The following is a 26,668-nucleotide window of genomic DNA, read 5'->3' as shown; positions in this document are numbered from 1 at the left end:
CACTACAGGGACAGAGAGATTGACCAGCGAAATGTCAAAGTGTCCCGGACACTGGATAATGAGAAGCCAAAACATTCTACATCCTTTCTGAGTTCACGAGACTCAGTCACAACACCATCTCATGATCCATTGTTATGTTTAACTGTCCAATGAATGCTTGACAAATCTATTTTCCCTGTACCTACTGAAGTATATTTGTGAACTGATGTTACATTGTATGAAGATTCAGATTGAGAAAGAAAAGAGACACATGTTTATTGTACTGTACTGGACATCTATTTTGTATGCTCATTGATTTTAATATACAGTAAGAGAAAAACCGGACTTACACTGTGTGGTCTCATTTATTGTGTGGGAGTGAATTCAATCATTTTGGGGGAAACTGTCTATTCATATGGAATATAATAATCCATTCCATCAAACTTATAAACAACTTGACAATTAATTCAGTCATATGATACAATAGGACACTTGAAAAAGAGACAGCAGGGTACCACAGGCCAGGGTGTTGTTGAACCCTGTTCCAGTTATTACCAAAGCCAGCAGTTCCTTTTTTACTTTTTCACACCAGGTCCTAACTTGCATGTGAATAGCTACATTTCTTTTACATCACAAAGCAAAAGGAGCTGTCACAGCCACACTACTTTTATATAGCCTTTTGCATATTCCTACCGTCTTGCTAATTGCAATGGAGATTGATTAGGACTACTTTATTTATAGCATTTCACATTTAAAAATGACAAAAATCAAACAAAAATAGATTTGTAAGTTGACCCAGAATGTGATCGTCTAACCTAAAACAATTTAAGAGTGTTGCTTTCAGACATGCAATATGCTATTTAGATTTAGGGAGGATAGGGTTATTAGGGTCGGGATATTTGGGAGAAAAAGGCGAAAGGGAATGAAGCACAGTAAAAGTGGCGTTTGGGGTCGACCCTTCTATTTTCTTTTATCGCTTTGGCCCTGGGCCTGGCCCCTGCCTGGCCCTCATAGTGAGCCGCGTCACAGCTGGGCTGACGTTTGGTATTATAATATTATGGTGGATAGATTATGTCCGTGTGCGGAAGGTGCAGTTACCAATAAAATAGGCTACAAATAAAAAAGACACAACTAAAACAGAAAGGGCCCATGTTGTTACCTCACATGACTTTGGAGCAAATCATTTTCTTAATACGATTTTTTAAGTATGATGAAAGATTTGATTTAAGAATTACAGAACAAAATAAATCAACAAATACCAAAATGTCCTGGTCATCAGAATTTAAGGTATTTTATCATATTAGAATCCTAAAAAAACGAAATAAAAAAATGCAATAAAACATATGACAGGATGTTACATAATATTCACATAACACATATTTGTGAACTACTGTACCAAGCAAGCATAATCTAATCTAATGTACTGCTGGAGGGGGGAAAAACACTTTCCGTCCACCACTGCATCATGAACCAAGTGCAGTAGTCCAACCCACAAGCAGCCTCCACCAATCACAGCATTCGAGAACATGCGAGAAGTTGCATTTTTCTCCGATCAACCTGGGTTTGAACCAATCAGCAGGCCTGTACTGTAGTAGTAGTAGTTCGGTTACACTGTGGACTGTGGGTGTCACTCATCATCTTTTTGGTAGAACTAGCCTAGGCCAAAGTCTTCTCGAGTCAAGCTTACCTTCCCACACATGATGAAAAACCATCATTCGGGGGTTAAATAACACCAAGCAGCCATTCATATTGAGGATTTAAAGTGCTCATAATCTAAAACGGACAGCTGGAACGGAACGGGTCAGCCTACGGGGCACCGGAAGGGCTAGCTGTGTGGCTAGCGGTAGCCGCCGTTAGCTGCCCTGCTGCAAAAACAAAAATACCTAAAGCGAGAGGAGCAAGCTCGCAGCTTGCAGTTGCAGTCGAATAGCTGTCTATTAATCTGAGGAAGATTTCGTTGACTAGAAAATACTCCCAGGTAAGTTTTCACCACGTTAGTTTTATTCAACTGTGCACACACACGTTGTAATAAATTGTTGTTGTTTTTTTCCTGTACGCCTGCGGATTGATAACGGGAGAGCTGTCCTTTGGGTTGCTAAACCTAGCCTCCACATTCTTCTGCTGGCTAAAGCTAACGCGCTACTACTACTGTGCTAGTAGTGCACGTTCACACACTGAACCGACGGTAGTAATTACTACCGGTAACCAAAGCTTAATTATTTGAGGCGTGTTGTTAACTTTGCGAACAGCCCGTGTTGTTGTTATGATGGGGCTCACGTTATCCGTTAAGGAGGTAACGTTGACGGTGCTGTGCTTTCCTCTATCACAGACATACTTATGGAAAACATACCCTGTGGCTGTGGGTGTTTTTTTAAATTGTTACTTTCAACTATGTAAATTGGAAGTTGCTAGCTGGCTAAAACAACCGCCTACGTATGAAGTGATTACACCTAACCGTTGTTTATTGTTGTTGTTGTTGCCATTACAGTAATATGTGTTGGAAGGTCATTGACCTCTGGGCTTTCACTTTTTACTTGTATTATACATGTGTGTGACAGACAGACAGACACACACACACACACACACACACACACACACACACACACACACACACACACACACACACACACACACACACACACACACTCTCTCTCTCTCTCTCTCTCTCTCTCTCTCTCTCTCTCTCTCTCTCTCTCTCTCTCTCTCTCTCAACAATGTATACATGTTGTCACATGTATGTGAGTGTTATGAATGGATTCGGTAAGCCTTGCTATGTTATAACTAGTATAATGCATGATAAACATGATTTATAATGTGTTTTAATATGCTTAACACTGTTTGTATATATATTAATAGTTATAAGCGTTAATAACTAGTTTACTCATAGTGCACTCGTAACAAAAATGCAAGTATTGTGTGTGTGTGTGTGTGTGTGTGTGTGTGTGTGTGTGTGTGTGTGTGTGTGTGTGTGTGTGTGTGTGTGTGTGTGTGTTCAACGTGTTCGCTCAAAGGAGCATGTCATACCAACATTCCACGTACATACTTGAGTGATGTACTGGAATAGAGTACAAAATGTGCCCCAATGTAAACAAGTCCTGTGCTTTTCCTGTGCGAACTGCCAATAAAGTATTCAATCAATCAATCTTTCAGCATGCTGATGGTGGGAGAAGATGGAATGGTGCAGTAGAATGAGTGTGAAGGAGCTGTGTGAGACAGATGACTTGGCCACCAGTTTGGTGCTGGACCCCCTGTTGGGGTTCAGCACCCACAAGATGAAGATCAGGTACTGGCACTCCTCCTACAATGATTCTTAACCTTTTTCATTTCAAGGACCCCCAGTTTGATCTACATTATTAGGCCCGGGACCCCATTAGATACGATTTTTATCTCTGGGTTCCCAATCCTAAACTAGACTCGACTGTACACCTCAGTGTTAATTTAGTCTGAGAATGTAAATGTGGTGGAACCGAGTTAAACTAAATGAAATGCCTCAACTCCTACATTCCGATTCCAAATGCCATGCCAGTGGAAAAGGGGCTCCACTGGCATGGCCCAACACCACACCACTCCACACTGCCCACTTGTGCCAGGTTTTCCACACCTGGGTAGAGTGGTGTGAAAGTGGTACTAAATGTGGTACTAAAAAGTATCCATACAGAGTAGGTCTGAGCTTGGTCAAACAGGGCCAAACACTTTATAATGACTGATCACTCACTGACTTTTCATTTAGACCACCAAGGTATAGTTGTAACACATGATAATAGATTCTATTGTGTTATAACCACTATTATAATCTATCATGTATTATAGTTATCATAGTAATACATTAATACTTATTATAGTTATAATCACAGTTATAATCCATTATAGTATAATAATTAGGATAGTTGGAATACAAATGTATGTATTATAATCATGGTTAAAAGGGTCAATTTGTTTCTTATCGATACGGGTACTTTTATGTAATGGAAAAGGTAGATATTCTTATGAGGTGTGGTGCAGTGTGGTGTGGTGTTGTGTGGTGCTTAAGCTGCAGTCGAAAAGGGGCTTAATTATTTTTTGGTGGTCACAGCCTACAAAGGTTGACTTGCTGTTGTAAAATAGTGGTTTTCAACGTGGAGTCATGGGACTCCCTCAGGTGTCCTTGAGAGGGTTCGCAGGTAAATTATTTATAGCCAATAAATGGACCCTTACAAGTCTGTAACTCAGAAAGGGGACAAAGGCAAGTAGGCAACCAAATTGACTCTCACAAGTCCACTTAAGATTGAATGATTGCACTCTCCCACAGTAATAGAAAAAACACATATTGGCCATTTTTACACTTTATTAATTTTACACTCTCTGTGAGAGAGATGTGTATGGATCTTCCACACGCTACGGTCCCTGACCTAAATAATAAATAAAAATGCCCAGTGTGTGTTGATTTTTCCTTATTACTGTCAGTAATAAGGAAAAATCAACACACATTGGCCATTTTACTGTGGGAGAGTGCAATCTTCCAATCAACTCAAAACAAGGGCGAATACCAACAGAACAATATTGCAGATGATTTGGAATTTGGGGCGCTACCCTCATGTTTAGCTGTGTTGCTCATTCCACGAATGCCCAATCCTTTCAAACGGTACCATTATAAAGGTATAAATATAAAATACAATCCCAATTGGTATTATTAAAGGGGAGAAATAATCGATGAAGTTACGTTTCCAAACATTTTGTGGGCAGTTTAGTTAAGAATATCAGCATCAGCTTTTAATTTGACATAATTCCAGAAAATCAGAAGGCGGAAACATATGGAATTGAAGGATCTGAAGAATTCATGTTGCGCTGCGCACTCCAAGTGTAATATATATATATATATATATATATATATATATATATATATATATATATATATATATATATATATATATATATATATATATATATATATATATGATTGATGAATTGGCCAAACTACAGTTTACTTGCCCGAGAAGACGGTGCACATTGGTCTCTAATGATTGGTTACGGAAAATCTACCCCCCTCCAGGCCTCTAAGCAAGCAGACAATTCAGTCTAATATCAGGCACTATAGTGTCCAAGCAGCAAAGCAGCTGGAAGCCATATTATATATTGTATTATATATGTTTGGATTATTCTTTCATAATTCGTAATACATGTCCGGTCCTCAGAAACGGCTACAGTTTCCAAACCTGACAGATATTATTTCACCCACTACCCAGACAGAAATTATACTGATTAGTCAGGTGGTTGTGCTATAACAAAAGCTTTATGTTTTGGTTTTTGGAGTATATTTTCACAAGTTGTTTAATGTGATTTTAATGTTATTATTTTTCCCATCACATAATAACCCTAACCTGAAAATTGTACTTGGCTCATATTGATTAATCGAATAAACTTCTGTTGAGTTGAAAGAAAGCCTGGTTCTCATTAGGAAAGGAATTCTACATGTGATCCAGCTACAGGTCAGATGAGATACAGTATGGATGTACATAGAATACAAGAAAGAATTTGATTAAAACGGCTTGTAGCAGATGAGAAACTGAGGCCTAGGGTTATCACACAACAAATGAATTCTACACTGTTTTCTGTTCTCATCTGGTGTTTCCCCATTTATTTTTCTTCTCAAGCCCCATACCGGAGATCCGTCGTTGGGGTATCCTGAAAGAGACACTGTTACGCTTCAAGCGTACACATGACCTCCAGGCCACGTTTGAAGCCCTGACAGTGGGAGAATTAGCTGGTGATTACTTCAACGCGCTGGGATCCCATCGTCAGGAGCTGCTGAGACAACATGTAGGCTTCTGTTTACCCTGTTTACCTAATACTGGCAGACATTCTTTGTTTTGTTTAATATGAGAACAATTTAATGTATAGCTGTAACCATTTCCATGTTAACAGGTGTATCGCTACCTCTGTGCCTTCCTCTTGGAAAGTGGTGTCACGATACAGGCCTGTGACAGATACTCCTCAGAGACCAATGGAGCAAAGATAACCTCAACAAGGCACTGGTAATAATTACTCCTATTTTCAAAACCTGACTCAGTATTTATCTGACTAGGATCGACACTGACACTTTCACAATGTGGATAGCAGTGTCCAAGACAGTATGTAAGCCATTGACAGGGATTTGCAGTCAAATTTAATTATTGCAAATTAAACACTCATAATGTTACACTTATATTAATATAGTACCTTTATTTTTGTTTAACTCATTTACTACCAGTAAGAGGCCCTAAGGGCGAATAGTGACCGTGCTGAAACAATAGAGACTGACACAATATGTCCATATATGGGAATTCCCAAACAAACTAACTAGTTAGCATTGTGTATACTGCGGACGCTAGGCAGGATCAGGAAACAGACATTTTCCTGCAAAATTTTACATGGGAGCCAATAAAGATTCGTTTTTTATCCTGTCTACTTAGTGTTTCTGGTTCAAACCGGATCCGGTTCTTTTAGAGCAGATGCGCACCATCATGATTTTTTATTAAATGAAATAAAAATAAATGTCATATCCCGTCAATGGCAGTTGGGGCTTATAAAAGAAACCATATTTTGCCTCTGACTACAAGCCCCTGTCCCATTGGCTACAGTATGTTTATTTGTTCTCCGTCTTGCGATGGTGTTGCGCTTTGGGGTGGCCATCGCGGCCTTGTAGGCTTCTGCATTGGCTGCATCGCGGCCTTGTAGGCTTCTGCATTGGCTGCATCGTGGCCTTGTAGGCTTCTGCATTGGCTGTGCTGTCGTGCGAATAAGTATAAATCAGGCTTAAAACTTAAATCCATTAACTGAAGGGAATCCCGCTCTGTAAAAAAAACACCAGACCAATAAGAATTGGTACAAATGTCTCTATTTGTCTTTCCTCTTCTCCAAATATCATGTTCTGTCTGTAATAATCTTTCCCCCTCCACACTGTGTTTGTCTGCCTGGTTCTTAATTAGTTCCTATCTATCTCTATTTTTGCAAAGTGTAAATTATCTTTTTAATTCATATTCAGAGCGTGTTACTCCAACCTCTAAAGAATTTATGAATATTCTGCGTCGCTCCAATCCGTGCAAGGGAGCGTTCAAAAGATGCCCACCGGTGTCCTAGAATCAGAAAATAATCCATGTCCATAAGCGACCCTTTTTAGTTTTGTTTAGTTTTTTACTCCTAAAAGAATAAGAAAAGCCTTTTTTTCCGGTTACGTCATCAATTTGTCAGGTGATGTCTGGGGGAATTGGGGAAATAATTGGTGACCCATAGGCTAGTGCAGTGGTTCTCAAACCTTTTTGGCTGCAGTACCACCTTCTACTGATTGCTGAAGCCGAGTACCCCTTCCCCTGACTACAGCGTTTTGCTTTGAAAAATGTACATCAAAAGTCCAGTTTTCATACCAATATGTTCAAAATAAAACGGCATAATGGCAAATAAAAACTGCTTTCTACTCAATAACAGATGTAATTTGGTTTAACAATTTACATCTGAGCAGGTTCATACAAAGTCTTTCATGTTTTATTATTAACCATAACACTAAAATACATAATACCATTTTCTAGTTTTTCTCACGTACCCCCTGCAGTACCCCTGCGTACCCCTGGGGGTACACGTCCCCCCATTTGAGAAACACTGGGCTAGTGAACAGCGTCAAAACACGAAAATCCCTGCAATCCCTGTGAAGCATTTAGGTAGGGAATTCCCCCATTTAGATTATCTTTTTCAGGCCCAAGATTGATACTTGAGACTTTGAATTGTTTCTCTGCAGGTTTGTTGGCGAGCGGGTAGAGGTTCTGCTGGGATGTATAGCAGAGCTGAGTCCTGCTGACAGCGCTCTTCTAAGGACGGGAGTGAATGATTTCAGTGTGATGTACTCTACACGCAAACGGTGTGCACAGCTCTGGCTTGGGCCGGCTGCTTTTATTAACCATGGTGAGTGTGTCTACCCATAAATAGCCTTTTTTGTTACCACCGCGCTCTGACTTGTCTGGTGCGGTGTCCTCTTAGGTCAACAACATTGTATAGGCAATGGGATGCACAGAGTGGCAAGAGTTGGTTTCCAACTTTCCATGCAAGTGCTTATGAGCAAGGCACTGAACCCATACCTGATTGCCCATATGCTCTGATCTTGTATGTGGCAAATGCATTTACGTTTGTCTATGAGGAGGATGTGTAGTAACAAATTCCAAATTGTCATTCAGAAGTCTAACTGTCTGTGTCTCGGTATTACCGGTAAGCCCGGTCACTTTTTGAATTCTAAAATATTCACTTCACATAACATTGTTTTAAAAATATTTAATCTTGATTATGGCATATAGCTCATGAAAATCCAAAATCCAGCATCCCAAAATATCCGAATATTACACAAGAACGAATATTTATAATACAGAAATGTTAATTTAAGCACTCAAATAACAAATTACTTCATCAATGTAGTGTGGCATGTAGGTGACACGTTGTGAGCTTATAGATGTAGATCGGCTATTTTTGGCAAAGATATTTGGTTTAGTGTGTTGACTGTATAAAATTTCCATTGGAGAGACTAGTTAGTCAAATCAAATCGACTGCCACAGCTCTTATTCATTGATATGTTTTTAACTTCATTTATATGTTTTCTAATCTTCTCCTTTTGTTTCTCTCTGGGGTGAAGACTGCAGACCAAACTGCAAGGTAATCATTAACATTCATTGATCTGTTACACTTAAAAATGTGGACTATTACCAAAGAATCAACAAGTCTCTCAATTTTTCTTTTTAGTTTAGAAAGGTGTTATTTATAATTATATATTCTTTATAATTGTTCCTGGTTGAAAATGGAACATAGAACTGTAATCTCTTAACCCATTTAGGCCTCGGAGTATTGACCGCTTTAGCAATTGAAAAATAGCAGATATACAAGCTCACAGCGCGGCACCGAGTGCCGCGCTGCGAGCTTGTAGATCTGCTATTTTTGAAAAATCCTGATATTTCTTTGCAAGTCTTTGAATATATCTATTTAAAAGCGAACATTTGTAACTCAAATACGGTATTTGCTTCTGGGTGGTCCCTGGAACAACATATTTTGAGATGGGGGTCTGTGGCCAATTACCTGTAATTTTGGGGGTCCTTCACATGAAAAGGTTTGAGAACCACTGACATGGTAGTCTCTCAAGAACAGACTAACTGAGCTCCAGTTAAGTGAAAAGGACTTTTTCTTTGACGATGGCTGGCCAGATTGCTGACTTAGAAACATAGGTTTTTCAAAAAAACCTTAGACGGATTCAAAAGACACTTATAGAATCGGGTCAAAATTCGAATTTTCACGATTTTTCAAAAATAGCAGATCTACAAGCTCGCAGCGCGGCACTCGGTGCCGCGCTGTGAGCTTGTATATCTGCTATTTTTCAATAGTTAAAGCATAAAATAATGATACACAAAATGTCTACCCGTTCTGAATGGGTTAATGTAGTTAATTTGCCCTGTGTGTTCTCACTGTCCTTGGTTGCAATATAGTGTGTTGATCATGTGTCCCAGGGGCTAACCGCGTGTCGCCTTTGTCTTTTGCTCTGTTTCTCTTTTATTCCCACCCAGTTCGTCCCCGGTGAGAAGGGTGCCTGTGTTGAAGTGGTTCGACCAATCTCACCTGGGGAGGAGATCACGTGTTACTATGGCGCCAGCTTTTTTGGCGAAGGCAATGAAATGTGTGAATGCTGCACCTGCGAGAGGTGTGTGTAGCACATTTACATCGCTTCTTTTGTTTAGCTAGCGTTATTTTCCCCTTTATGTTTTAAGATTCATAACTTCCATTTTTTAATGATTTCTTTTACATCTCTCTAGGAAAGGAGAAGGTCACTTCAGACACAGAGGGAAACCGCCCGATAATGAAGAAACAAAAGACACCGCTGGCCAGAAGTACGGTCTGAGGGAGCGATACCTTCGTCAGAACAGAGAGAAGTGCTGCCCTACAAGACCAGGAACTCACTTGGGTACTTTTACAGGTAACCAGTCTTGTGTTCTCTAACAATGGATGCCAATGATATTGTCATTGACAATCCTTATCACTAATAATGATAATAATAACACACTACTAAGAGTGGTTCAGACCTCTTTAATGGTCCAAAATGTTAGATCTGGGTGCTGCTATTACACAAGAGAATGTAAGTTAATGGCAATAGAGCCTGCTGGTTATTTTGCAGAGAAACATCAGTCCAACCCAAAGACCAGGGGTCATCCCATTATAATAATAATAAAATAATATTTCTCAGAAGATTTCAATGTTATGCATCGCTGATTGTAATTGCTCTGTCACCTTATACCCCCAGAAACGTCAATGCACAAGCTGTCAAAAGAGCTGTCTGTCAAGCTACAGTTTATTTATTGCACATCTAAGTTAAAAGCTCTGTAGTACAAGCTGGGCCAAGCCTTTATAGACTTAAAAACAATAATCAAAATATTTAAAGCCTGATTATTTACACTGGAAGACTGTTTTACATAATTATGCAAGAATTGCATCGCAAGACTTTGTGAGCTTGTAGATCTGCTATTTTCGCCTATAATGACACGCCCAAATGCATCTAACTGAAAATAACTGTGTGTGTGTGTGTGGTCTGTGGTGCAGACTGAGACTTGGAAAGTTGGAAGCAGGCGATATTGGGGTTTTAGTTAAATGAATTAGTAATCAATAAATCTTTTTTTTTTAATCGATAAAAGTGATTTAGGCCATATTCAAGAAGCCAAAATTAGATACTTATAATACATGCATTTGCAGTCTTTTGTTCTGTTTTGTATGGGTCAACAGCCAACCAGAATAACTGAACTTGTGAAATATGGATATGAGGATGACGGGGTTTGGCTCCATGCCATACCTGGCACCGGTCCCGATGGTACGGGTGTAACCAGACTGAATCACAACAGAGATTTCGGCACTTCATTTCCGTGCCTGTCATTATGGCTTCTGTTCTGTAATGTCCACTTTGGAGCCCCCTGGTGTGTCAAAGCAGACATTACATCAGCATCACATAATATGACTATTGACTAGTAAACTAGTGACAACAACACTGCTCTGTCCACCAGCAGCTTGTAGGCTACGGTTAGCTTGTTAGATGCTTAAAAAGGGCGGCCTAAGCTGTGTGGCCATATTTCACTTCAAAGATTCCAACACTGGGACATGCAAAACGCAGAAGCAGGGACACACAGGATACACACAAATGCAAATCGACACACTCATGGTTTACTACAACTGATTTCAGTCATTTTGTGGATTCCGTACAAGGAAGGCAGCATCACTGAAAATTATTTTAAATGGTCATACAAGCAATAGAATAGATTAGACTAGTGTTTGAATTGATCACACTAGCAATTGAAGACCTGTGTCAGAGACATCTTAAAGGAGTAGTTCACCCCCCCCACAATGACTTAAACACCCCATGAAGCCTTGAATTAATGGAGATTTTGAATAAAATCAAATAATTTACTTAAGAATGCGACAAAAAGGGCTTAACTCATTCCCTGCCAGGCCCGATAGTCCCGAGATTATTCCAATGTCTTTCCCCGCCAGGCCCGATAGTCCCGAGAATTTAAAAAAAAAAAAAAAAAAAAATTTTTTTTCAAAAAAAATTTTTTTTCAAAAGAATTTTTGGACCCCAAAAAATGGAGTAGGCATGATAGCAATCGCGAAATTGCATGTTTAACCCCCATAGCAACCCCATCTTTCAAGCATGGCAGCCATTTTGGCAGCCATCTTTGTTAAACATAGTGGCTGTTATCTCATGAATGCCTGAACGGATTTCCATTCGGATTTTTTTGTTTGAAAGCTGTGAGCAATGTGGACACACGTGGTGCATTATCTAGGCATGGGTGTGCATGATCCGTGCACACCCAATTACATGGAAGTCTATGGAGACGAATGGCAGGTGGGAGTACGGAGGTATGTTAAAATGGCGGTCAATGTGTTAATGAGGCGTGTAATTGATAGAAAATAAGTAATTCTTTGGGTGAACTGCTCCTTTAAATAAAACCCTAAATAAAACCCTAAGGGTCTCAGATATTTCATAAAGGCAAAGGATTAAAGCCTCGCTCCGCTGTTTCTTCCCGGTTGGCTGTATGTTGGAACAGCAGGAACAGTTTGTCCCTCGATTGCGCCAGTTGTAGCACATAGAAATGGAGAAATTAGATCCAGCCATAGAAAACAACCAGAAAAGTGATGTTTATGTGTGCTCAAGATTTAAGACTAGCGTTACTGGAGCTGCTGCTACTGCAGACACCCATGCCACCCCTCATCTGCCCAGACAGGCTCTGCCGGGGAAAGAACGAACGCTCGGTATGGTCGATTCGCCGCGTGAAAAAAGAAACAAGCGTTCGTTCGGTGGCAAAAGAGTTAATGTCATTGACTGTTTCTTTTTTCCTGTTTAATTTTATTTTTATATTGAACAATATAGTTTCTGGGCTACCGCTCTAGTACCGTTTAGGGCAGGCACTGGCCCTGTTTCAAAAGTACCGGTTTAGAACCCTATCGAATAAAACCCAAACTATACCCAACTTTAGAACAATGTGCAAATTATTTTTACCCTGCTTCACATTCATGGTTCAAGAGCCAGGGGGCCCCAGCATCATTTGATAATATAGCATCAAATCCTTTTAACCATACATACCATTAACCATTATACCATATTTTATTATGCTCTGGCTATTCAAGAATAGCAGATATACAAGCTTGAAGAGCTGCTATTTTTGGAAAATCTTGAAAATGTGTGCATATCATTGATTATTTATTTTAAAGCAAACATATTTAACTCTAATCTTTGCTTTTGGAGGTCCCAGGCACAAAATCAATTTGAGATGGGGCACACGCCCCATTTAATGTAATTTCTGAGCTCACTTGATAGCCCTACAGCCAAACAACCTGTACCTGACACAGCCCTGGTGAAGAGGTTTTCTAGTTTAGATTGTGTTTCCAGTGTACAAACACAGCGTACCAACCTAAATGTTTTCTCCAAATACAAGGTCCTAGGACGTACTATTGACAGTGGCACAAAACATTAGCAAATGTGGCAAAATGGCTTTTTTGTGTTGACCAGCCAAAGTTCAATATTTCTTTGTTCTTGTTTCCCATTCTTAGCCATCCCATCAAGGAACTCCTTTACTCTGCAAATGAAGAGGAATGCCTTGATGTGCCGAAAGTTGACTCAGAAAACGAAGTGGAGACAGAGACAAGCAAAGCACAGAAGAACAAAAAGGCAGTACCACATACTTGCATCACAAGTTAAACTGAAGGACCTTAGAATCACAATACGGCGCCACACGTTGGATTTTCTGCTTAATTGTAAGGACCCCAAAAGTAAAGAGAGAGCCTTGCTCCATAAGTTGGAAGAACTTAAGCCAAAAGATACAGTTGAACAATTGAAAGAATGTTTGGAAAGCAAAAACTGTAGTGACACTTGCAATGGTAATACAGTTCAACAGTTGAAAGAACTGCGCTTGAAAACAGAAAATGACAGTGCAATTTGCAGTGGCAACCCAGTTAGTGAGGTAAACTTGAAGCCTTTCACTTTGGACTCTGCAGTGGCTTTTCATGAGAAAATAGTCCCCAAGGTTTCTGTAACGAGCCTTAGTGAGAAGTCTGCCAAAGTGGGGAACAGACAGGTGGTCCAGGCAGTGACCTCTACAAGAAAGAAGAGCATGGCTCATAACGTGGACACGCGTCAAACCAGGGCCAGCATCGCAGCAGTTGCTAGCCCTATTCAGGTTGACAGAAGCAATGAGAAACTAGACCTGGCAGATGACACAATCACAGAAAGTCAAAGTAACAAGTATATAACAGTCGGTGATAGCACCAGGGGAAGTGCTGATGCATCCTGCGTTACCAAACTAACTTACACTGTAGGCTGCGGGCCCAAGGACAGCAGCGCTCTCAGTCCAACAACAGACCAAATAGAGATTAAAAACATTAGATCCCCATCATCCCGGTTGAGGAGTAGTAAACCTTTAAATGAACATGCAGTGGAAATTGGTGAAGTCTGTCAAAGTGCCTCGAATAAATCTGATAAACTCGAGGATGATCCACTCAAATCACTGAAGCAATACCTCACAGTGAACCTAATAAGGATGACAGAACCAAGAAGTATAAAAGTGGAAAGGGCTGATGGAGAGGAACAAGCACAGGTGATGGTGAGAGGAAAGTGCAGTGTGACAATGGATAAAAAGCCACAGACGAGGCCAGTGGCGGCACAGGCAGAAACCAGGTTATCCAGATCGCAGCAGAAGCGGGGGGAAAGTACAGAGGTCTCCACAGCTGATGGTAAAAGTGGGGTGAGGGAGATGTATTTCAAGACTCTTGATAAAATTAATGCAACAAAGAGTAAACTAAGTGAAGCTGTGGATGATTTATACTGTGGGAAAAGTGGAGATTGCAAGGTAATAGAAATACAGACAGGCACCGAAGAGGGTAGTATACAAAATAAGCAGGGTAGTATACAAAATAAGCAGACTATTAAAGATAAAAGAGAAGGAAAAAATGAAATTGGTAATTTTGCTAAAGCTCCTGTTGCAGAATGTAAAGATAAAGGGAGCCTATGCAAGGAAGCAGATGCAGTAAAACGCAGTCAAACATGCAAAAGAAAAACAAGCATAGTTTGCGGCAACATTAAGGCTAAGGATTCTTGTAAAGATGGGGAAGAAAAAATAGTGGAAAGAACAGATGAGAGCAAAAAGGTTGAGAATATAGCTAACAAGTCCGGTAGTAAGGAGGACATTGTTGTCAAACGGGCAAGAGTCCTGCTGCACGATATTCTAAGGACTGAGAAAACTGATAGAGATGTGAGTTCTGCAGTGAAAAATACAGGAAAGGAGATTTCTACCTCAGTTCAAGAAGAAATGGAACATAGCCTGACACAAAGGTCGACTGAAGAGTCATTTAAAATACAAGGAGATGTATCTCCAAATCCATTGCGGAGAAGGAACGTAGCAAAACGAACGCTGAGGTTTAGAGGAGCAAAACATAAAACTGAACCGGAACAGAAACGAGTTGTAGGAACCTTGGTTGCAGAAGTTGTAACTAGAAGTAAGGTGCAGAGAACCGAAAATGTGCAGGTTCAATTGGCACCTAAGAAAGATGAAATACTTGCAAAATGCCCTAACCCTCTACCTCCTTGTCAAGAGTCCCTGGCTCCTGCGAAAGCCAAGAATAGTCTTCAACCAGACACCAGTGCACAGTCGCACGTACAGTCCAACATTCCTCTGAAGAAACGCATGTTCAGAAACTCTGTGGATATGGACACTGAGCAAGGACTTGGCTCTCCTGTCACAGAACTCAACTCTTCCACAGAACTCAACTCATCCACAGAACCCAACTCTTCCACAGCACGAAAGCAGGACCTTTCCCTGTGTTCAGGTGAGGGTAAAGGCAGAGTTAAGAAGACTGAGGCCCATGCTCAGAACTTGATGCACAAAAGTGCAATTAAAAATGATTCTCCTATCCGACGTACTCGTTCCAGCGCTGAGGAAGTTCAACATGATTGCCTACCGAGAAGAACTAGGAAGGTTAAACTGGAGAGACAAGGAAAGGACTTGATTGACAAAGATGAGATACAAGAGAATGATAGACCTGCTAAGAACAAACAAACTGACCCTCAACATTCCGAAAATAATGTGGCGGGGAATGAATTGAAAAATCAATCTGGATCTGAAATGCTGAAGGATGAAACGGAGCAAACCTTCAGGATTCGTTTTAAGAGAAAGCAAGGCAAAAAATGGGAGATGAAAATGTCTGAGCAGATGAAGTCTGAGGCTGATGGGGATTTGCCATTAGCTACGGAAATTCAAGATGATTTGATGGCATGTGACCCTTTTAAGGCCATCATGGATTCTGTATCAAATTTGAACATGGAGATGGCAGCAGCACGGGCACACGTGCATGCTAGTATGAGATCAAAGGACAGATTGCACCGTTTGAAAAAGAGGGGTGAGAGGTTGAGTAAAGGTAAAGGATTACCTCCAAGCCAAGGTTCATATGATGACAGAGATCTTAAAAACACAGAACAATGTGAATCTGACAAAGACAAAGTGGAAAATAAGGAGAAGCTAAAGGATATTTGTGGAGTCAAGCAGGTACCTGAAAAGAGCATGGATCATAAAAATACCAGTCAGACTTCGTCTGTCTTAGAGCAAAAACCAAAAGTGGAAAATACAGTTCTAAAAGATACCTGCTGCTTTCAGTCAGATGCACAGCACGAACAGAAGCCTGAATTAAAATGTGATCCTTTACCAATAATCAAACTACGGAGGAGGACAGAAGATGTTTGGGAGGTGGAAGACAAGGATGAGAAACTGTTGCAAACTGAGTTTAAGAGAGAAGCCAAGCAGGAGATAAAGGGTCACATTATAGACAAAGAAAAGAAAGGGTTGCTGTGTTTGGGCAAACCTAAAGAAGAATCTCCACCTGCTTGTCAGAAAATGAACAGTAACTCAGGTCCTCTGAAAACAGAAGCACCTCCACCTGAACTGCCGTCTTTATGTCTTTCATCTTTGTCTTCACCTCTTAATGACGGTACAACTCAAATCAAAGCTTCTGCTCCAAACAGAATAATTGAAAAGCCAGTGACGGAGATGAGTGCTGGGGGAGGGAGGAAACCGAGGCACAAAATGGAGAGACCGCGCAAGAGTGGGCCAGTTGAAACACCCACCACTTGCCTCAGTCATACCCTCCAACAAATTGACAACAGTCTGTCCAGACTCACGGAAGGCTTGTGTGCTTCTCAGGCATTGGAAAAAACGGTGTCCTATGCCACTGGCTCTGCTTCTGTTATCCAACCCCCGTCCCAGTCGCCACCATTCACTTCCTCAGATATACTTTCCACTGAGCCTAACTTTACAAATTGCTGCGATGATGACCTTCTGGACTTTCAGTGTCTCAATTTTGAGGGGTATTATCAACCACCGACTGACCTCTGCCCATTAGAGCCAGCCTCGGATCCCTTCAGTAGTCCACTCTCTCATAGCCCCTCTGATACATGGAACCCAGAAACGCCATATCTTGGACCACCCAGTCCAGCAGGCAACTTCAACAGTGAGGATCTGCAATTTTTCCCAAGCCTCATTACTTCTAAAAGTGACTCTCTTCCTTTGGATTGTGAAGTGAAGGATCTCTCCAAATACAAACCCCAACTCGGCTCCAGTTTAAATTTCCCACCTCTGAGCAGTGCTGAGGTTACTGCTATGGATAGATTTTTGAGTAAAAATCCAGGAATGAAACTCTCAAGAGAAGACCCCAAAATACAAGCCCCACCCGGGGTAAACATGACTCGGCCTTTTGGCACAACCTCTGCTGTCATTACATCTCAATCTCCCATTATTCTAGGCCAACCTACCAATCAAGGCATTAATGTTAAAGCTAGTACTAGTCAGTCAAAGAATAGCCAGTCGCAGTGTAAAACCCAGGGCCCCTTCCATCGTGTGGGCATTCCCAGCAAATCTCAGTCTTTTCCCAATAATCAGACAAACGCTATCAGAGGTGAACCCCAGCATCCCTTGACCAAGGCTGTCCATTCCCACCAAACAGCCAACAAATTATTCCCTTCTCAACTCTTCACTGTGAAAAATCAAAATCCAGCAGACAATCTATTCAACTCCCAGGACAAAACCTCTACTGTTATCCAGAGGGTGCTTAAATATCAAGGAGGAAAGCCGAGCCAAAATTTGTGTAGTGCACCTAGTGCACCATGTAAAGACAATGTGGCTGCCGACCGACCACCGACTGCAAAAACCAATTATATTATGAAATCCCAGCAGAGTCGTCAAGCCGAGATTGCCGCACGCAGAGACTTCACAGACAGCCATAAGGATAACCTTTCAGTTCACGGATTTACCTCTCAAAAAGATGTGGGTAATTTCAATTCATCCAGAAATCCTGCCAGGTCAAATGTTTATAACAACAAAGCTAGCTCAGTTTTCCCCCAGCCCTTGACTAAAAACAAGGCATCAGGAAAACCCCAAATGATTGAGACTGACTTTACACAAAAAAACTTCTCAAATCTCCCAAGGCCTTTCTACTTTTCCAACAAAGTGTCTGAAAGTTATGGCTCACCACAAGGCAGAAGTTTGATCCAGGATAAGTCCACTCCGTCGACCACTCACAAACACCAGCCATGTTATGCTCAACATGACCCTTTTGACTATAGCTTTGACGCAAACCTTTCTCCCACCATGTCTGAGCACAGTAGTCCCCAAGTGGCCCACAACACACCTGGAACACAGACACCAGCAAACAAGCAGCAAACCACGTCATCGTCAGCCTCTTTTCCATATCCCTATCAAGGTCCTCCTTATGTATTTAACTTCACTGGAGATCACTCATTGACCCTGGGCCTAAGGGATGGGGCTGATGGTCAGACATACCCAGGTTTAGGGCCCACAAACTATACCTACCATTGTCTGATGGAGCCCTCGGGCACTCAAGGGAGGCTGGTCCTTGAGCCCTGTGGACTTCAGCTTTCAAATCCGTCCTCTTTTTCAATGGAGGGCTTTGCCGGGCTCAAAGGACAGGATGAACATTGCAGGAGGGACACACAGCAACCATGCCAGCCTGTTAACCGACCATCAACTCCCCATTATGGACCCGCTGCATCCTCTCACTCCATGGGTGCCTCAAAGCCCAAGAGAGTAAGGCTAGTGGTAACAGATGGCACAGTGGACTTAGACCTTCAGTACTCAGACTAATTTGTACCCACAGCCATCTCCTGGATCTTAGGCTACATGTATATATGCTCAAGGGGATACTTTCTGCAACAAAATGTTTTTCTAAACATGGTCATTCACAGCCTACCATTTATTGAAGCCCATGTAGTGAATATTGGCATTTGTTTGGATGAACTGTTATGGCAAATGACTTCTAGATTGATTTATGGTAGTGAAATTTGAAAGTCAACATTTGTAACTTATTTTTTATGAATTGTCAAATTGAGAATGCATCTTGAAAACAAATAGAAATGGTTTTAACTTTAGGACATACAGTATGGCTCAAATCATACTATGGCCTCAAAGGATTTAGACCCCTTCACTTTTTCCACATTTTGTTTAGTTATAGATATTATGGTGTGGCTCTGCAACAAGAGGCTAGCCATCTATGGACCTGAGTGTCTTGTGTCTTATGGGGTATTGTGGGTCATCAATCTACACACATTTCCCCATATTCTTTTATACTCAATTATATGATTCTATGATTCAGACTAGGTTTGCAACTATAATTTGAATATTTTGCTAGCAATTATTCTATCAATTACTTTATTAAGTAATCTAGTAACTGAGAAGCTTGTTATTTGATTATTTGTTTTATCTCTTACATATACCAACAAATGTGAAATAAATTGTTGTACAAATTTGAAATGGCAAAAATTGCGTTTTGAGGGAAAATCTATATTTAAAGACTTCTCCCCAAATCTATTTTTGATTATCCCTTATTATTTTCATACATATAATTGATTAAATCAATTACTTGATTTAACTGTGCACCCCTTAAATGTTTCAATTTATAAATAGGATTAAAAAAATATCATTATGGGGTGTTCTTTGTTTAGATTGTTGTCGCCAAACTCAATTCTATATCACAATAACATGTGGAAACAGTGAGGGGATTGAATATCTTCCGAAGCCACTATATAAACATTGAAAACACCAGACTGTAACATAGATATATGAAGTTTCCTATATACTGTATGACCGTAGAAATGACAGCCTCACAATAGTTTGCTGGTACTTGTACTGATTGGATATCACATGGCAGCTTTGTGCCTCATTCTTTAATATGCTCTTGTAACTTCCTGCAGAACCTGTAGAAATGCTCTACCCTCATTTTGTATTTACAGTAAGCGACACATTTTTACGGTTTGGTCTTTTTAAGATCACTTTACATGTGATTCCATGCGTGTGTGCGTGTGTATCTGTGCTGATGCACATGTGTTTGTCAGTGTTGTACTTTATTGTGTGAGTGTCGCCATGCCAAATTGCATTAGGTTTGTTAATGTCAGTAGTGCATAAATGAAAGGCTTGTGCATGAACAGTGTACCTGAAAAATGGCTTCCAGACCTGGAGAGAAAACAATTCCAGGTCAACAACACATGGGACACTTAAGTGTGTGCTTTCTGGAGCACTTACTGGGTGAGGGTGGGATGGCTAGGAGGAGACTGCAATATACTCTGCAGGCAAATAGTATTTAATGCTCTAATATCGAGTTTCGGGAGTTTATAGAACCGCATGAGATTGAGAGATCCTTATAATGGTGAGGGCAAGGTCAGAGGGGGTTCTTTGTAAGATTTTAGAATCATTCAGGGGGTATTGCATCAATGGTTACACTTGTGTTTAACACCGTGAGAAAAGACAATCTGTCATTGCATAGCCCTAATTTGGCTTAGTTTCAAAAGTTGAATGACTCGTTTTCTGAAAGTAGAGCGAGATAAACCTGCTGTATATGCCACTGGCTGTTATTTGGTCATGGCTCATGGAGATATAATGTACATGCAGTTTTAACATGGAGATTATTTACTGTTAGCTGTTAGAGGTGTGGGTGTTGTGTGCATTCCACTCATGTCATGATGTATGCTGCTCCATTTAACAACCTGGGGGAAGTGTTGTTTGACTACATAGCCTTACATGACTACCACGAAACTGTACTGTCTTTATACGGAAAGGCCAATTATTTATTTGAGTATCCTCATTCTTGAAATGGTGCTTTAATGTAACTGAACATTTTACTTTGATTGTGCACGATATGAAATGTTTTTTTTATTTAAAGATTACATACTGTACTGAATATTTACGTTGAGTATTTAATTTTAAATCCATTTTACCTACACCATGATTTTGATAATTTCTGTTACAGCCTATTTTTCTTAGTGTTTTTTAAATGGGTGATTCAGTCTTTCCCAAAGTCTGCTGTAGTACTGTACAAATGTAGCCTACATCATTAAAGACAACTAATTCTTTATTAATTTTTGCACGTTTTCTATATTCCTGTTCATGTCTGGTTTCTGTTCCAAATGGTCACTGGTGGTAGCTGGTGGGAAGGCCTGGACAGTACTGCACTCTGCACGCAATTTAACAGGAGCGCTTGACACCAAGAAATGAAGTAAGACAAATCTACATGGACGGTTCGATTATAACATTATACATACATTGTGGTCCGGTGTCCACAATGTATTCAAATTCCCACCCCTCTTTCAGCACATGACCCAGTTCTGCCTTTCTCTTGAGTTCAGTGGCATTTGAGTGGTTAAATGCTATGCCAAATTTTACAGTTTTCTCATGAGGATTTTTTTGTTGACCACTGAAGGGCCCTACATGCACCAATCGCAGTTTACAGTTTACAGTTTAGGCATTTAGCAGACGCTTTTAATCCAAAGCGACTTACAATAAGCAGATAACATCACAATAATAAACAAGATAATATGTCAGTACATCATCAACAATATAACAAATGCAAATGGATATCTATCTAGAAAAAACACAATATAATCAAAGTTCTGAAAAAACCTAAAAAACAAAAACAAATGCTAACTAGCTGCAGTGATGATTAAAAGCCATTGCAGCATGTGGTTAAGAAGAAACCAGCCAACTATTGTTTGTTTGTGCTCTTGTACCTTCATGCCACACGATCTTTGTGCCGTATATGCAAAATGTATGTGGAATTCCAAATCCGGAACATTCTTCAAGAGTATTACATCATGGTCTCAATTATTTAATGAGACAGCAGCTCACACTACTTGTCGTGCATTTGTGTACATCACAATTCCATTAAACCTTAACTGTGTGTGTTGCCACATGTACCACCCAACCCCCCACCCCATTCAACATTTTCTTGTGATTATAGGCCATCATTGCGTACAAGTGTAGCACAGTAGCCTCTAAAATGGCTGACTGTTTTGAGTTGACATTGAGAGTTTCTATGAGATTAGTGTAGTGGAACCAACCACCCAATTCAAGACAATCCGTCACCCTAGCAGTAAAGGAGCAAGAGCACAAACCATCTGTAACGCTGAGAAGAGAGAGGCGGGGACACAGGATTGGTTTAGAAAGCAGCTGAGAATAGAAAATGGTGAGTAGAGAGAGCTATTGAGGGATGCTCTGGTATTACACATTATTTCCCAAGTGACAGGTGGCAGAAGCTCCAAATAACTGGCCACTGTTTGAGATGTCAAATTGTCAATACATTAGTGTAAATTGTGTCTGTAAAGAAACCCCACTGTGTCTGCAAGAGGAGAGCGAATACTGTAAATATGTCGGCTGCACAAGCTGGGTTATTGCTCTTATCATTTATTATGGTCATTTTTCTTTATTAAGTCTGCCTGTTTGATCTTAAGGCTGCCCCCATTGCACAGAGCGTGTTTTTTGATTAAGCACAGCAATCATAGGCTTAGTACAGCTATTTGGTTACTCTCAATCAGTTAATTGATCTTATTGGTTCCACTTGGGTCTGATAAACAAAATCTGTTTTAACATACCAGTATGCTTGTACTGCATAGACTCATTGATTGGTGTAGGCCTAACAAATCTGACTAATGTATATACTGTGTGAATGCAATGTGTTACACTTTGTAATATATTTTGTAAATCTGTAAGAACATTAGCCTACCTGTATCTCTTACATGCATACTGAAGTGGACTCTCCCAATATAGTGAGATAATTTAATTGAAATCAAGTAGATTTGTAGTAGTAGTAATAATACAGCTTGGAATTAATAGAAGGTGTAAATTGGAAAACGCCTCTTGGGGATCTACAGGAATCCTCTAAATTAATGTATAATTTGGAGATCATTTACCAACTGCTTATAACCAAACTGGGTTCTTAATGAAACTCAATTCTCATGTTAAAAGCATATTTAGACTTCACTTCCTGAAAGCTGAAAGCCTCCGAGTCAAAAGGCCCAGTTGAAATCCACCGATATAATGACATCATATCATCCCCTCCCCTTCTTACCAGTCAACTGCAGCTGTGGGTGTGGCTAACATCAGCTGGGTCACCAACCACCTGAGAACCAGACGTACTTGAGCAGGTGGGTGTGGCCACATAAAACATAATTTTAACACTTTCTGTATACTTTAAAAAAAGGTCTTCCTCCAAGTATAATCATAATACCTGATGATTATGTTTTGTACAACAGTGGTGCACCTCAATCATCCCAAGAACTAACTTGAGAACCAATATTGTTGTGTACAGTGTATGCAGTACATTCTTTACCCTAACTAACCCTTGAATTCAGAATCCCACAAAGCATCGGCTAATGTGACCCTGGTTGTACAAACAGTCAGATGTGAAACTTTTAAGTGTATAGAGGGTATATGCATACTATTACCCAGGTATATTTCTAAAGTGACAATTTTAAGGACTGTTTGGTCAAACATTGGTCAAACTGTCAAATATTCTGATCTACATGCTCACAACGCCTCGCAACAATAGAACCTGCTATATAAAATGTAATGCCTCAACTCTTAGCCCTTGTCAGGGTGGGTGGGGGGTGGGGTGGGGGGGGGGGTCCCCAGTTCAAATATGATTATTTAGGGGGTCGTGGCCGGTAAAGGTTAAGAACCACTGCACTAGAAAATACTGTTCCTGAAGAATTCCGTTGTACCTATTTATATTATTATATTGTGATGTCATATGAAGCTTTACCAATCCTCAAACCCATTATATTGTCAGAAAAGTGACGAGTAGTCTGGCAAATCTTTGAGCGGTGCTAAACGCTCACTACATCTGTCTTTGTCTGTTTGTACGTATGGCAAGGGTGACATTGGCTAAGCTTTGCGGGACGCTTCATGAAATTAGCTCATAAATAGCAATGGTCACTTCACAGTGGGTGTGATTTTGGGAGTTGCTCTAGAAACAATAAAGTCGGTAAAGTACAAAATTGTCAAGCAGGCTGGACAGCCTTTAACCACTTAAACTCCTATCACTTTTTTGTTGTACATCAAATTGCAGATCTACAGTAGATCTATTTTTGCTGAATGTTTGCCTATAACGCCCAGAATAGGGACGCTAAGGTTTATATGATAAAATAAAATAATATATCGTCACTGTTGGGAATAAACCTGTGTCCAAAACCGTTCCTTTTTTATTTTTGTATCCACAAGTTTCCAACGTCCCATCGTGCATTGCGCAGAAGGTGTGCGGCAGTTCCGGCGTTGCAGCAGAGTGTGATCTACTCACAGCGGTTGCATCTACGACGCAACGTGAGCTTGTATGTCAGCTGTTCTCCAGATGTGTCCCACACATAATTCTACAGTGAATTCTCGCCGAAACAGGTGGATAGAATTGTGAAAATACCCTATCTACAAGCTCACAAGATCTGTAGAGCTTGTAGATCTGCCATTTTCACTATTTTGGGCGACAATCTTGTATAATGAAGTAGTAAGTAGGGCACCCCCCCCCCCCCCCCAAAAAAAAGAAAAGTTACATATGGAGATACAAGGTTTCTGCCCGAGTTTGACAAGCTCCACTCACTTCTGATGGCTATAATGGAGCTCATTTCTACTTACTATTCATTTCAGCTAGTCAGTGGAAGCCCCCGCCCCCCCCCCCCCCCCCACATACATACACACGCACACACGCACGCACGCACACACACACACACACACACACACACACACACACACACACACACACACACACACACACACACCCTCTCTGTATGGTAATAAGCATTGCAGCAGTGACTTGCCCATCCTCTTATACACATCCCTTCCATTCTTAATTCATATTTCAGGTTTGAGTGTGTGAGAGAGAGAGAGAGATTAAGAGAGCAAAAGCTGCTGCAAATTGTGGTCTTCCGTGACTTTTTCACTGTCTGTGTCTTGTCCATTATTGCTTGATTTGGCCTGTACATCTATATATATATATATATATATATATATATATATATATATATATATTGTTATTTAGTGTTGGCATCTCTGTACATATTGTTGGGTGGATCCTGCTGTGTGTCATGGTGCTTTCGGTTGTATGGAATTGAAGAAAAAAAACACAGCTAAGAGTCTAACTCCTCAAAACATCAAAGACCAAGAGACAGAAAAGGAGAGGGAGGGAGAAATTCTGCCCTGTTTCTGGGTGATGATGGTGGAGAGAGAAAGAGATGGAGAGAGTGACCGAGAGAGAGAGAGAGAGAGAGAGAGAGAGAGGGGGGGAGAGAAACGGTGGGGGGAGGGGCGAGAGCGCAAGAGAGAGAGAGGTTGGGGAGGGGGGCTGAGGAAAAGAAACTAACCAACCAGATGAATGCGAGAGAGAGCGAGTGAGAGAGATAGGGTCTGTTTGAACATGCTTTGGGGGGAGAGAGGGGGAGAGAGAGGGAGATTGTCAGGACCAAGCAAACAGAAGTGTTACTACAGAGCTGCTGCTGGGAATCCAGGATAATAGCGCATCATCTCAGCGCATTCAGCCACGCTGGACACCTTGTAATTTCTGCAGGGGGGGGGGGGGGCTAATTATTACAGCAGGGTTTTTTTTCTTCTTCTTCTTTCCCTCAGCCTTGCTTTCCTTTTTTATTGCAGTCTTCATCATCTGCCTTCCCCATTCTTCTGCAACTGGCAGCCGCTGGGCTTCCCCTGTTTCCCCACTCTCGTGCCACTCTCTGTCTCTCTCCCTTTTCCAAAAGGAGGGATCTGTGTTTCAACGGGAATTGAAGAAGACAGTAAGAGAGCTTCCTTTCTCTACATCTGAGGGAGACGAGGGGAGGTTGCATGGGCAGAAGGGGGTAATGTAGCAAGACGTGCAGAGGAGAGGGGTTTTCTTTTTTGCGGGGTGGTGGTGATGGTAGTGGGGAGGCAGGGGTAAAGCGGGAGATTTGTCGGTGTGCGCGTGTGTGTGTGTGTGTGTGCATGCGTACAAGCGTGTGATATTCGACTGGAGAATTGCAGGGTGGAACATGGCAGGTTAAAGAGGTGCATGTTCAAGTTACTGCAATGATGTGCAATGTAATATTAATTCGTGACTTCCGATAAAGACACAGTTGCACAGTGAGATGAACAGTTGGTGGTGAAAGGGGGGAGAAGAGAGGATCTGCTGAGGATGCATGTAGGGGAGGGAGACAAGCCGGGCAGCATTTGGCAGTGGAGTACTCTCTTCGATGCCCCAGATTATACATGCATACTTTAACCCAGCTTTAACCAGAGAGACGGACCAAGGGACAAAGTGGGAGAGTAATGCAGCAGATGCAATTCTAGATCAGTTATTTTCAGTGCACGATACCGTCATACCACAGAGCATAAATTAGCCATCAGAAAGATGAGTGGAGGACAATGTAGACTACCTGAGCGGAAGGTAGGAAGTGGGCAAGGATGGGACCATTGTATACTATAGCAAACACACAAGAGTGATAAATACTTCTATAGATGGATACCAAAGATCTATGTAAGCTTACAGTAATTGATCTAACGTTGATGTAACACTGATGCTTGGCCCACCCACCCACCCACATACATTTGCATGCATGACAAGGGCTGGGGATGATCTGGCTCACATGGGTACACACAGTAAAGCACAGGGTGTTAGTTCATAGGGCATAAAAGAAAGCGGACCGTTTTTTTACACTCAGGAAACGAACATCAACATACTCGGTGCATACATTATAAGGCTGTATCCATTGCATTCAAAATAAAAGCCCAGTAAACTGTGCATCAGCTGTCCTGACACGGCATGCACAGAGAGAGTGCACATGAATGAACATTGCTCATATATATGCAAGTTACATCTG

The 26,668-nt window shown here is 41.0% G+C and overlaps 1 protein-coding gene across 1 annotated transcript; it reads left to right on the top strand.

Moving 5' to 3' along the window:
• Window positions 1–1,733: 1,733 nt before the first annotated feature.
• Window positions 1,734–25,635, top strand: kmt5c (lysine methyltransferase 5C; the record flags this gene model as incomplete). Its single annotated transcript, XM_080723268.1, has 10 exons — window positions 1,734–1,957; window positions 3,130–3,262; window positions 5,610–5,775; window positions 5,881–5,990; window positions 7,727–7,890; window positions 8,609–8,628; window positions 9,528–9,661; window positions 9,774–9,934; window positions 13,054–17,325; window positions 25,571–25,635. The coding sequence occupies exons 2-10, from the start codon at window positions 3,150–3,152 to the stop codon at window positions 25,633–25,635; spliced, it is 5,205 nt and encodes a 1,734-aa protein (XP_080579394.1). The 5' UTR covers window positions 1,734–1,957; window positions 3,130–3,149.
• Between the last annotated feature and the right edge of the window lie 1,033 nt (window positions 25,636–26,668).

Source organism: Nannobrachium achirus (genome assembly GCF_963921795.1).
Source record: "Nannobrachium achirus genome assembly, chromosome: 4".
In the NCBI taxonomy this organism is placed as follows: domain Eukaryota; kingdom Metazoa; phylum Chordata; class Actinopteri; order Myctophiformes; family Myctophidae; genus Nannobrachium; species Nannobrachium achirus.
The sequence above is the reverse complement of the archived record's forward strand: the minus strand, read 5'-3'. Positions and strand labels throughout refer to the sequence as shown.